The following is a 13,056-nucleotide window of genomic DNA, read 5'->3' on the forward strand; positions in this document are numbered from 1 at the left end:
GGGGCGGCTGGCGGGACCGAGTGCCGGTGCTCCGGCGTGAAGCTCCGGCGGGCTGCAACCGGGCGGAGCAGCAGGGGAGCAGTGCAGCGGCGCGGCGAGGGGCTTGAGGAGCACAACCACTGCAGCAGCAGCGAGCGCGAGCTCCGACGCGGGAGCGGAGGGCCGTGGTGGAGGGCGCGCGCATAGGCAGGGCGCGCGGCGAGCACGGCCGCGAGCGGCAGCACAGCGAGACAGGGTGAGCGCGGGCGGTGCGCATGCGCGATGGACGGCTAACGGGCGCGCGACGCGGGCGCGAACGGCGCAAGGCCGACGCGACAGTGGAGGCACAGGGGGGAAAGGGGAGACGCGACGGAGCTCACAGTGGAGCCGTAGGGCATGGCAGCAGGCTCGAGGGAGGCTCGGGGTCGCCGGAGTCGGCGGCGGCGTGCGGAGGCCCGAGGAGGAAGCCGAGCACGGGGCGGCGTCGTTGGGGCGGCCCCCTCCCGATCCAGCGGAATCGGGCAGATGGGGGCAAGGGAGAGGGGGGTCGGCGAGCAGGAGGTCGAGGACGGCCTGTCCGGCGGGGAGGCGGCACCGGCGATCGGCGTCGGGGCGCGCGACGGCGTTGGGTGCCGGTCGTTCCAGATCGAGTGGAACGGGGGGGGAGTGGGGTGCGAGGGGAGTGGGGGAACGAGGGGAGAGTGGGGTACGATGCTAGGGTTCGGTGGGAGTGGGGAGGTTAAGCAGGGGGCAGCGGGCCGGGCGATTAGCCAGCTAGGTGGGCCAATTGGCCCGGTGGGGTTAATGGGGGTTTCTCTTCTTTTATTTTTGTTTGTTTTCTGTTTTGCATTTTCTTTTATTTATTATTTTCTGTTCTATTTTAGTCACACCTATTTTAGTTCTTATAAAATACAAAACAAACTCCTAAAATATTTTTATAATATAGCCCACTACCTCAAAAGGTTTGGTGCAATATTAAAATACTCCGTACATTTTTATTATTTAAAAAGTACTTAAATATTTGTTTTAGCCACATTTTTATTTACTTTAGTGCATTAAAACATTTTATAAAATTGTGGATTCTCCGCCATAATTACCTATGCATTATTTGTCACAATCCGAACATTTTAGTTTTAATATTTGAAAACTTTGTGGTTTGCCTTTAACTCAAATTTGAATTTGAATCGTTTTAAACTAAAGTGAGATTAACAACAGTAACCGCGATGACATGGCATGATTAACAGGGAATTACTGTAGCTTAAATATCCAGGCGTCACAACGGCAACGAGACTCGAAACCCCACCGTAGCTTACGAGTGGGACTTTGTCAAACTCTACACGGGCCTAAACAAGACGTCGTACAAGACCTACACCAACGAGTTGGACACTTTGACGCATACGCAGGTATATGAAGTTGCTCAACACCTTTCTCTTTGATTCCATTTTTCACCGAGAGTGGGAACTTACCAATGTATATATAATAGGTAAACTGGTGGCCGTATCGACAAGACCGAGAGTGGGACTTTGATCTGAACATGATGTGCGATGCGGACCGTGGTCTCTGGCGGTGCATCGTGCCCATGATCTGTGTGTACGCCGTCGAGTGGCACTTGCCACACCGCGTGGCCACGCAGTTTGGGATTTATCAGCATACCCCACCGGGCCAGCCCACCGATACCGGCCCACGCGCTCCACCTGTGAGCGCTTTGTTCTCCGTGCCCATGATTTCATTACTCTAATCATGTTTTTTGTTGGTTATGATGATCTCTAACCTATGCCTTGCAGGATGAGCCGGCAGAAGAATCAGTCGATCACAGACTGGGGAGAGGAGCATAAGATTCATGTGGCGGCGTGGGACCGACAGAGGTACCGGAAAGACGTGGAGAGGAAAGTGACTGACTGGGATGCTTACCTGGGCCGACAGATGAGGTGGTACGATGATGGCCAGAAGCACCGTCTTCGTCTCAGGCCTCGGTGGACGGCGGAAGACATCGCGGAGCTGGAAAGGGATGACCCCGAGGAAGAGGCCTACCGGACCGACATCAGAGACATGCACAGTGGATTTAGGGAGTTTGCACCCCTCATCAACAGAGTGGTAAGTTTGAACCGACGGTTGTATTTAAATTAGTTCATTCATCATCGTGACTGACTTATGCCGTTGCAGTCTGGTGAGCTGAACAGATGCATCTTTGAAGCCTCAGATGCACTAGGTGATCTCCCCGGGAGCGTACAATCGGAGACCAAAGTGAGGGGGACGATGAAGGTACAATTTCAGCCTCCTCGGAACAGATGCATCGTATTCACTTGCAATCAGTCGATCTGATACTTATTATGATCTTGTTTGATTGTGAGTGCAGAAGTTCGTGCAGCGTTGTCGCAAGCTGGTAGGGCTGCTTGGGTGTGCTGGAGCTGGGTCAGTTGAAGCTTATCAGCCTGTAGCCACACAGGGTCTCATCGGCTTATCGAGCCATGCTCCCTCGTCGTCTAGGTTGGTTGGGGAGGAGGAGAAGGAGGAGGAGGAGGAGGAGGAGGAGGAGGAGGAGGAGGAAGAGGATGTGGAGGAGGAGGCCACACATGAAGAAGGGGAGGAGGAGGAGGATGAGAGCAACGGGGAGGAGGAGTACGATGAAGATTATGTACCTCCACCAACTCAAACATCTCAAACATCTCAGCTGCCGAAGAAGAGGAATCCGAATAAGAAGGATTTGCTGAGTCCGGACCCTTTTCAGAAACCGGTTCCTCGCCGGCCCAAGAAGAAGACCGTAGAGACCCGTTCAAAGAGTAACGAGGACCGTACCTCCAAGAGGGGAAAGAGCAACTGATTATGCTCTTCGATACTTGGCTCTTTTAGTTTGGTTGAACTTCGTTTGGTTGAACTTATCTAGTGGTTGTAAAACTACGTGGAACTATGTGTTTGCTATTTGTGGATCTATGTGTTTGCTACTATGTGGAACTCCATTGAAGTTCGTTTGAAATGTTATATGCACAAGTTATCTAATGTGGATCTATGTGATGCCCAAGTTTAATTGTTTAAAATCTGTGATATTGCTGTCATATTTGTAAAACTTGCTGTGATATTGCTGTCATATTGAATTCGAAAACAAGCAACCAAATGAACTAAAAACAACAAAACAGAGGACCCTACCGCCAAGGCCCCTGGCGGTAGGGTCAGACACCCTACCGCCAGCCGCCATGGCGGTAGGGCGCACCTACCGCCAGGGCCCTTGAATTTTTCATCACAGAAGCTTTACACTGGAAAAACACAGGACCCTACCGCCAGGGGACCTGGCGGTAGGGTCACACAGCCTACAGTCAGCCCCATGGCGGTAGGGTGAACCTACCGCCAGGTCCATTGCACATTTCGTTACAGAAGGGTTGTACGGCAAAACCCTGCCACACCCTACCACCAGGGGATCTGGCGGTAGAGTTAGACAGCCTACCGCCAGGCCCCCTGGCGGTACGTACTATCCACGTCAGCGCAGTCAAACGGCCGCCGTCCCCCTCCGTCGGCACCCTACCGCCAGGGCCAATGACAATAGCAAAAGGGTCAAATCCCGATTTTTTTTGAAACCGGGGTCAGATCCTGAAATTCTTCGTCAAAAGGGTCAAATCACGAAATTCGGCCGTGACTCGCAGTGTCCAGGTACGTAGATGGCACGCAACGGGTGCAGGTGCAGCTCCCCTTTTTTTTGCTCGCTTGGTACAGGCCGTGTTTATCCCACAAAAAGAAAGAAGCGACGCGCGCCGGCCTCGTCCGTCCACCTCGCGTGTACATCCGTGATTCATGTCAATTGGCCCATCATGCAAAGCACTTCACTCGGTTGGTTCTGTACGGAGACGCCATACTCGAGCACACAATTATCATCGATTACGTACGGACATGGTAACTAATTGTGGTGCCAGCTCAGATTGTTAGGTCTCTTGTGGTAGAATCAATTCATCAAGATTCAAGCGCTAGACGCACGGACATGCAATGTGCGTTCAGATTCAGCGGAAGATGTTTCCGTCGACTACGAAAACGTCTGTGACGGCTTCATCAATCTTAAAATAATGTGCCGGTTCGGTCATTCAAAAATACTTATAGAGCTAAAGTACGTGTACGTTCATAGAAATAAGTGTATACGTCTGTGTAACGTCTATGTGTGTACTGTGTTCAAACAAAATTATGGTGCCATGCTATTCCGGGCACCGGGCAGGGGCATGCGGCGAGCCGTTGCCTGCCGGTGAAAACCGAGTGAAAGCAAAAGGGAGTGTCTGCATGTCTACATTGAAGTGCTGCTGATACGACTACAGGACTGTGGAAGTTACAAAGGCCGGCTTTCTTTCCCGGCAGGACAGTTCGGTGCATGCCAGTTTTGGGCTGCCCAAGCGTGTAAGGCCAACTCCACCGCGTGATCCTAAACGGACGTCCGGTTTGGTCGGATTTTGTCCCTTTGGAACGCCGATGGATTCGTTTGTGTCCGTGTTTGTCCGATGTGTCATGGGTGCGCCCAACGCACAGCCCCATTCCAAAACATGTCCGGGGTGGACGTGAATAAAAAAAACTTAAATGAAATGACTAAAAAGGTAAATAAACACAGTTAAAAAAATAAAACATATATAGGGGTTACGGCCACAAAACGGTCCAGTTTCTCAGTCCACTTAAACGGCCCAGTTTCATAATTAACTTAAAAACAAAATAAAAAAAGCCTCCCGCGCGCTCCTGCCGCGCCCGTCGATGCCTTGGCCGTGGCCGTCTTCACTGGCTGCCGGTGTCGTCGTCGTCGCCGACGAGGTCGACGTAGGCCGGCGGCGTCCGGAGGTGGGCTGGCGGTGCGTGGTAGACGGGGGCGGGCTGGACGGCGGGAGGTGCCTGCACCACCTCCTCCCGTGGCGACGCCTCCCGCTCCGGTGACCGCGGCGGCGTCGGGCGCCAGTTCACGCCCACGGCGTCGGCCATCTCTTCTGCCGTGCACGACCAGCCCCACCCCTGGCCCACCAGGGCCGGGTGGAACGCGGCCACCGACGGCTCCTCCATCACCTCCTCCTTCGCCACCATCTCCAGCTCGGGGATGGCGACCTCGCCGCCGGCGGAGCGGGCCATCATCTCCTCGAGGCCCTCCCACTGGCGCTCATCGTGCGTGCGCATGGAGTCCTTCATGACGCGCGCAACGAGACGGGCCTCCTCCTCCTCCGTCATGCGAGGAGGTGGTGGTGGCAAAGGAGATGGCGAAGGCGACGGCGTGGGCGTGACGCCGCGCATCCGCCTACGCCCGCGCTCCTGGGGAGCAGGCGCTGCGCGCTCCCGACGTGGCCGCCGCGGCCCCGTCGACGTGCCGGCGAAGAACCAGGCACGCCTGGTGTCGTGCTCGTCACGAAACCAGATGTCCCAGAGCCCGGAGTCGGGGGCGTACCTGGGGTCGTAGAAGAGGTCGTCGGGGAGGAGGCGGCGGCGGCGCTCGATCTCCTCGTCGCGCGCACGGCCGCTCGTCGGGACCGGCGGGATCGGGACCCGGTCGGCGGAGAGATGCCAGTTATTGGGGAAATGGACGTCGCTCCAGGGGAGCGGCGTACTCGTATCCCAATAACGGCGGCACACCGACGCGTGGATGTAATGCCGGTCGCGCTCGCCGGCGGACGTGGGCGCGATGGAGAACCCGGGCGGCGCGGGGGCCCGGCGTGGTGGCGATGGCGACGCGGGCTCCTCCTTCTTCACCGAGCCGCGGCAGCGTCCCGACGAGGAGCCAGCCTCGCGGTCGTGCTTGCCTTTGCGGCCGTAGTTCCATAGCCCCATGGCTGCGGGCGGCCGGCCGGCGAGTTCTTGGCTAAGGTTTGGGACCGGCGCTGTCGGGTTTCGAGGAGGCCGCGGGGTGGCGTGGGGCAGTGCGGACGACGACCGGTCCACGGTTCCCACTTAAAGAAGGATGGCGACCTTTCGATGTGCGGATGACAGGTGGGGCCGCCCGCTCGTGCGCATTGATGTGGGCGGGTGGGAGGTAGGTGGCCGCCTGCCACGCGGCCCCGATGCGGACGAGGCGTGCGTCCGTTTGGCGTCCGCCGCAATCCAAACCCGGCGCAAGTTTGCGCTCGAAATGGGTCGGCCCGGACACAAAACTGATAAGATGGGTCCGGGCCGTCGCGCGCTGGGCCGCCTCGTTTGTCCCTTTTAATCCAAACGAACGGGGCCGGACAGGATGGGGTCGCGCGATGGAGTTGGCCTAACAACAACTACTCCGTATGTCTGGGACCCTGGGTGGATAAATTACATTCAATTTTCCGGGTGATTACATTAATTAAACAAGAACAAAAAAGTCACTAGTACTAAGCTAACTACACTGGTAGTCTAGTACACTGGTGCCACGTGAGGGGGCGCCCGCGCCGGCGGCTGGACGGCGTTGCTGCTGCTGTGCTGGTCGGAGCTGTTGGGTTCTTTGGCGGCTGGGAGCTCGAAGGGGCCGAGGCGGTGGTCGCCGAGGCGGGACTTGTAGGCGGCCTTCTTGTACTCGGCCCAGGTGAACTCCCTATACAGGCTCCGCTCACCCTCACGCATCAGCTCCGGCAGCGGCGCGATCCGCTGCGCCGGCGCCGGCCCGCCGAAGTAGATCACCGACAGCCGCGACTGCTGCCCCTCCGCCGGCGCCACCACCCGGTGCTTCACGCTCTGGAACCGCCCGTTCGTCAGCACCTGAAATCCACCGAAAAATGTCTCACGTCAGAATACATGCGTGTAAAAACACTCTGTGGCGTACTGGTGCAACAAATAGTACTGCCACTGGAGTTATGCAGGTGGTAGGGCACACGCAGGCCACACGGTGGTCGCGCGGCAATGAGTTATCGGGCGCAACTTGCACCCTTTGCGCGGTACGTCGTTGACAAGAACGGAGGGTGGGTCGGGCGGGACGCCAGCTAAATAATGCGCCATGCCAAACCAGACCAAACATGCAAGCGCACATCTGCATGCATGCGTGCGCGTCCATGGATCCCAGGTAGGAGTAGATGAATGGGGTAGGCGGCAGAGGTAACAAGTGAGTGTGTGGTGGTAATGGTGTGGTGCCTACCTGGAGGGAGTCCCCGACATTGACGAAGAGGGAATCGGGGTCGGGGGCCACGGGGACCCAGCGGCCGTCCGGGAGCATGATCTGGAGGCCCCCGGTGCGGTTGGACCGGAGCACGGAGATGATCTGCGGGTCCGTGTGCTCCCCAAACCCCGTCACGCCGCGCTGCCCCGCCGCCAGGGGGCAAGGGCACGGCGGGTAGTGGTTCACGCGCACCAACTCGTCGGCTTCGTCCGGCGCCACCATCCGCCGCAGCACGCCGCGGTGCTCCTCCGCGACGCCGAGCCCATCCGCCATGAGCTCCAGCACCCGCGCTCCCACCTCCCGCACCGCGTCCGTGTACTCCTCCAGCGCCGCCCGGAGCAGCGGCGGCAGGGAGGCGGCGGCGACCGAGCCAGACCCGACGGAGAGCAGGATGTACTCGAGCCAGCCCACGTCGCCGTTGCAGCCGATGCTCTTGCTGCCGTAGCCCAAGGGCCGCGCCGACGCCTCCAGCTTGTCCTTGTGCGGCAGCGCGAAGAAGGCCGCGGCGCGTTCCTCCAGCGCCTCCGCGAGGGCCGCCGGCACGCCGTGGTTGGTCGCCCTGAAGAAGCCCACGCCGCGGCACGCGTCCGCGACGGCCGCCGCAGCGCCCGGCGCCGACAGGTCGACGCTCGGCACCGCCGCCGCCGCCGCATTCGCGCATTTCACCAGCGGGATCGTGTCCACCGAGATGGGCACCGTGATCGCCACCATGGCCGGCAGACGATCTCGCAGAGCACCCGATATGTAGTGAAGCAAGCAGAGGAGGAGCAGAAGAGAACAGAGGGACAGGGGATGAGCTGCGAACGTTTGCGGTTGTGCTCATCTGACGGGGTGACGACCCCTCGTATATGTAGGCGACATGAGCTGAGCATTGATTATGAGCTGCAGTAACTAACCAACAAACCAACCAGTGCTCACTTTAGTTAGTTTGGTCGAGCGAGTGAAGTGACGTGGCTGCCAGCATGCACGCACACAGTAATGGGCTTATAGCCCGCTTACATGACACATTTGCCTGGATACGGCTCCTTTGACGTGCCGTTGGTACACTGGCATGTGGACCCGGGCCCACACGTTCAGGCCATCGACCAAGCGGTTGGTTGGGACTGTACGGTTCAAGGGCGTCTCTAATGCATCCAGGCCAAATTTTTGGTCTAAAGAAAACACAAGACTTCTTCTTGTTATCGAGAATTTCATTCGGTTGAACAAAGATTCAGTTTCTCTTTTTTTACTTTTCACATAATAATATCTTTTTTTTCTTTGAGCATCACATAATAATATCTTGGGGCGTGTATATGGAGGCTATATTAGGTCTGCCACATACAACAAATACTGACATGGAGAGGAAAGAGACAGAAAAAAAGGGCTCGCCTTCTCTTTTTTCTTTTGTCATCCCTTAGCATAATATTTCTCAGCATATATTTAGTTAGTAGAGATAAACTAAGAGATAATCCATTGTACATAAATTTTTATTACATATCCAAATTACGTGGCATACACATCAATTTTCGAGCTCCATTATTATCTCCTACATTTAAATGGGTCTAAGGCTGAATCCGATTAATTTGATTTCAATTTATTATGATTAAGATAAGAATATCTTACCAACCATGGTAAATGCTCTTATTTACAATTTCATGGAAATTAAAGCTAAGGGAACGGTTTGCCCTTGTCATTGGAGTAGCAGGGATTTTCTCTGAAGAATTTATTGGGTTGAACGGACCAGTTTTTTCTTTTTCTTTTTTGTTCACATAAAATCTCATTTACCTTTCCAGGAAGATTAAAACTAACTAACGGAATGATCATTGCCCCTGTCATCGTGCACCAAAAGTTTTTTTCTTACTTTTGTAGACAATGCGTACATGGTTGACCCGTACACACACGCAAAAGGAAATGCGAGTTGTGTCCAAGTGTCATCTATGTGGTATTAGAAAGGTCAACAGGTGATAGAAGGCGGTGGGGACGATGCGGTACAATAAAACCATGGATTTAGGGCCTGTTCGGTAGTTGCCCAGCTTCGCAAAATCTCCAACTCCCGCTCCGCATGCCAGTTTCCAGCTTCTACCGGCCGGAGCATCGCTAAGAAAATCGTTTGGTGAGATGGATCCGGCTTCTATTTTTTTATACAGGCCGTCAGCCCAAGAAGGAGAGAAGTTGGCCCGTTAGTGAGGTAAGGTGGCCCGTTCAGGGGATATAACATATGGGGAGAGTGGGGAGACAATATAACGAACCGGTATGTGCCCCTCGAGTCACTTGGCGGTGGCATTCGTTCGTAAATTCGGCTAACTCCAGATCTCGTTTTTCCTGGAATCACCCAAGACGCTGCTCCAGCTTTTTATACGTAGAACCGCATCAGATCTGAGAAGCCAGCTTCCAGGAGCCGGACTGTTTGGTCCAAATCCATCGTGGATTTCGTGGATCTGGAAGCTAGGGAACTACCAAACAGGCCCTTAACCCAATGCATGGGATACCTATTCATCGTATTAATTTTCTCATTGTAATTACAATGAACATGATGGCACCAGAACACTGGCTAGGGATCTTTCATTGACATCACTGAAAGAACAATGTAGAGATTTTTTTTGGAAAAAGGAGGATGGCCCCCGGCCTCTGCATCAGAGTGATGCATGCAGCCATTTTATTAAGTAAAGTATGGAACGACATGTAGAGAATGTATGTACCAAATCACGACATACTGAATTTCACTTGAATGAGTGAATGATAGAACTTTCCTTGATGATTATACAATTGTCATAGTTGTCTAAGTCCCACTTTGTTAGTTCATCGTTGCTCCCCGCGCATCTGAACTTTTTGCTAGAACTATGGCAGTGGTAAGATTGTCGTTCATACCTGCATAAAAATTAGGGTCTAGGGTTTTTGATCCATGAAATATTTCGTGACATTACTGAAGTATCACATGAATGGTTATTTCTTAAGAAGCTAGGGTATATTAGGTAGAATATATATAGCATTTATATGTGCTAGGAAAACATGTAAGGGCCATTGCCCTCCCCCCCCCCCCCCCCCCCCCCGGCGTATTGCATGCTAATTCTGGCGAGATATCAAATTGGCATTAAACATTGCAATAGAATGTTAATCATTTCTGACACACGAATATTAGCGTGGAGAGCATTTTATGAGCTCGAGCCAATAGCCGAGGCATCCATGCACCTAGCCATTATCGCTTTGACGGCTAGCACGGATCCGCTCATCACCGCTAAGTAGAGCGGCGACAGGGCGGTGCTGTTAATCTTGGAGGCCAAATCCGATGCCGTGGAGACCACAACCTCCACTATGACGTCATGGTTGTGCCTTGCCACCAGGTGCCGGGTGGTTTCCTTGGCCTTCTTCCCGCCAAGAATGCTGCTACCCCCGAGCGCCATGTCACATCCACGATGAGAGATAAAGTAGTGCCACAACCTGCCCTCTCCGCACAGTCTAGCGGTGCGCTACTTCAAGTTTAGAGAAGAGGGAAGGTCCTTGCCACATAACTTTGTGGCAAGCTCCTAGACCAACTTGTTGTGCCCTTGCTCTACGGTTAAGTGGATGAGATTGTTCCCCTACACACTAATCTGGTGTATGACACACTGCGCATGCTGAATGTGTGAAACAAACAAAATAGTTATATTGATTTTCTACTTCTTGAGCTTTTGTCAGAACTGTAGTAGTGGTATGATTGTTCATTACATTACCGAAAGACTACATGAATGGTGTGTTATTCGTTAAGAAGCTAGGGTACATTAGGTTGAACATATATAGCATTGCCATGTTGTAGGGACAATATGTAAGGGCCATTGCACCTCAACCCGCGGTGTTCCGTGCTAACTCCAGCGAGATATCAAATCCTCATTGTAAGACTTTGTAGAAGAGGATGATAAAGATGGTGTGCTTGTTTATTTTGATAAATGGTCAATATGGTCAGGCCCTTCTTCACCCTTGCCCTCCGACCATGGATGCGTCAGGCCCAAGCGGTTAGTATGCACACCGCGTTCCGCGTCAATGTGGACCTGCATGGCGTCCCGACACAGGGTGGAACATTGCAGGGTGGGAGACGCCCCCCCCCCCCCCCTCACAAGTCACTCGTGGGGTGCGAGATCAATACAGTTCCTTTGTGCTTATGTTTTTTAGACTGCCAAAGCGCCCATGCATTGCAAGGGATCCTGAATAGATTAGTACTTGTTCACAAACTTAAAAAAATCACTGAATTTTTTTGTATACTTCATTAAATATATGTTAGGTTTCACCAAAGTATATTCGGCTTGTTTGGGTAAGGTGTGAGAGGGATAGGGTTGGTCTAGAAAAACAAAAGGTTTTTCTATAAGGACTGTGATATTTGGCACACGTGTGCCATATAAGCAAAACTGCCACACCTCTACTTCTTTCATTTTAAAGTACCACACGATCCCTCGTCCTTTGACCCCGCCTCCTCCCAAACGACCTCGCAGGCTCGCCCGAGAAACCTGCTTCTCCCGCACATTTCGGGCGCCCACCCCCGAGAAAACTGCCACTTCTTCACGTTGACCACATGATTTCTCCTCAGGACAAAGTTACCATGGTATTCGTATGCAAGTTATCAAGCCTGTGTTGCATAACTTACCGTGCTATTTACATAGAACGTACCAGGTATCTATGCTTCAAGAACTACATCCCTTCAAAGTTACCACTGTGTTTTGTACACAAGTTATAAGGTCTTCGATGTGTAAAATACCGTGGTACTTACACATAAGTTATCAGGGTATATGTACATCAACCTCCCCCCGGTCAAAGTTACCATGAGGGATTGTACATGAGTTACCGGGTCTACAATTCGTATATTATCATGGTACTTGCACCTAAAAACCTGGGTGTGTTTCCATAGCTTTTTCCATAGGTCAAAAATTACCACAATGTTTTTGCGTAACTTATGACGCCTATAGCATGTGTGCCCCTCATGACACTAAACATTATGTGACTTTCGCGTGGCACGCCATGTGTTGTGTTCATCCAAGAGGCCCACGCGCGAGGCGAGTGTATGTTTTTAACAAGTTTCCTTTGATAAAAAAGTTACCATCATGTTTATATTGCAAGTTATCGGTTATGTGGTGCTTATATTATCATGTTATTTACACAAAAAATATTAGGGATGTTTTGAACAACTTTTTCCCCGGGACAAAAAGTTATCATGGTGATTCTAGGTAACCTATCAAGCCCGTAGTGCTTAAAATATCATGCTATTTACACAAAATTTATTAGGGGTATGTTTCAGCAAATTCCCCCCCCCCCCCCTTCACGGGTCAAAAACATATCGTGGTGTTTAGTTATCGCAGTGCATATGTTTTCATACTATTTACACATAAAAATGCCAGGGGAGGGAGGTATACACCGTGCTATTTACACAGAAGATACCGGAGTATCTTTTCAGGAAAAAGATTCCCTACGGTCAAAGTTACCATGGTGTTTGTACCTCAGTTTTCAGATGTGCGCTGCGTATATTACCATCTATTTACACATAAATTATCGGGTATCTTTTCACATTTGTCTTCCCCAATGGTTAAAGTTACCACGATGTGTGTCTAAATTATCAGGTCTAGGGCGTGAATGTTATCGTGCTATTTACAGAAACTACCGGGGGGCGGGTTCAACAAATTTATTCCAATGATCAAAGTTACCACGAACATGTCAAAAACAGTATTTCCCTTAGCTTGCTCAGTAATGAGTGTCATAGGTGAGGTGGTTAGCTCCCTTTGTTGATTACCTGCAGACCAGAGATCAATTCCTAGTCCAAGCATTATTTTTGCCGAAAATCGGGAAGGCGCGTGGGCCATAATTGACGATTACGAAAATTAGGAAGGCACGAGCGGGTGTGCCCGATAAAATCGGGGAGGAGGGCGTGCGGGAAAGGAAAAAAATCGGGGAAGGACGTGCGGGAAAGGAAGGAGACCGGAGGCGTGCGGGAAAGGAAAGAAATCGGGAGAGTGTGGCAGTTTCGCAATCTGCCAAACGGCTGCCATATACATATTTCGTTTCTATAAATGTGATTTCGT

The 13,056-nt window shown here is 52.5% G+C and overlaps 1 protein-coding gene across 1 annotated transcript; it reads right to left on the reverse strand.

Annotated features, from left to right (window-relative positions):
* Nucleotides 1–6,180: 6,180 nt before the first annotated feature.
* LOC123176413 (gibberellin 2-beta-dioxygenase 3) lies at nt 6,181–7,867 on the reverse strand. Its single transcript, XM_044590622.1, has 2 exons — nt 7,016–7,867; nt 6,181–6,642 (listed from the first exon to the last, which is right to left on the reverse strand). The coding sequence occupies exons 1-2, from the start codon at nt 7,745–7,747 to the stop codon at nt 6,301–6,303; spliced, it is 1,074 nt and encodes a 357-aa protein (XP_044446557.1). The 5' UTR covers nt 7,748–7,867; the 3' UTR covers nt 6,181–6,300.
* Nucleotides 7,868–13,056: the final 5,189 nt, after the last annotated feature.

Source organism: Triticum aestivum, chromosome 1D, assembly GCF_018294505.1.
Source record: "Triticum aestivum cultivar Chinese Spring chromosome 1D, IWGSC CS RefSeq v2.1, whole genome shotgun sequence".
Classification (NCBI taxonomy): Eukaryota; Viridiplantae; Streptophyta; class Magnoliopsida; order Poales; family Poaceae; genus Triticum; species Triticum aestivum.

Bases quoted from the DNA above. Each gene is read 5' to 3' on its own strand.
- LOC123176413 (XM_044590622.1), bottom strand. From the start codon at position 7,747: ATGGTGGCGATCACGGTGCCCATCTCGGTGGACACGATCCCGCTGGTG. The intron at 6,643-7,015 runs GTAGGCACCACA...GGTGGATTTCAG, and splicing joins ATGTCGGGGACTCCCTCCAG to GTGCTGACGAACGGGCGGTT.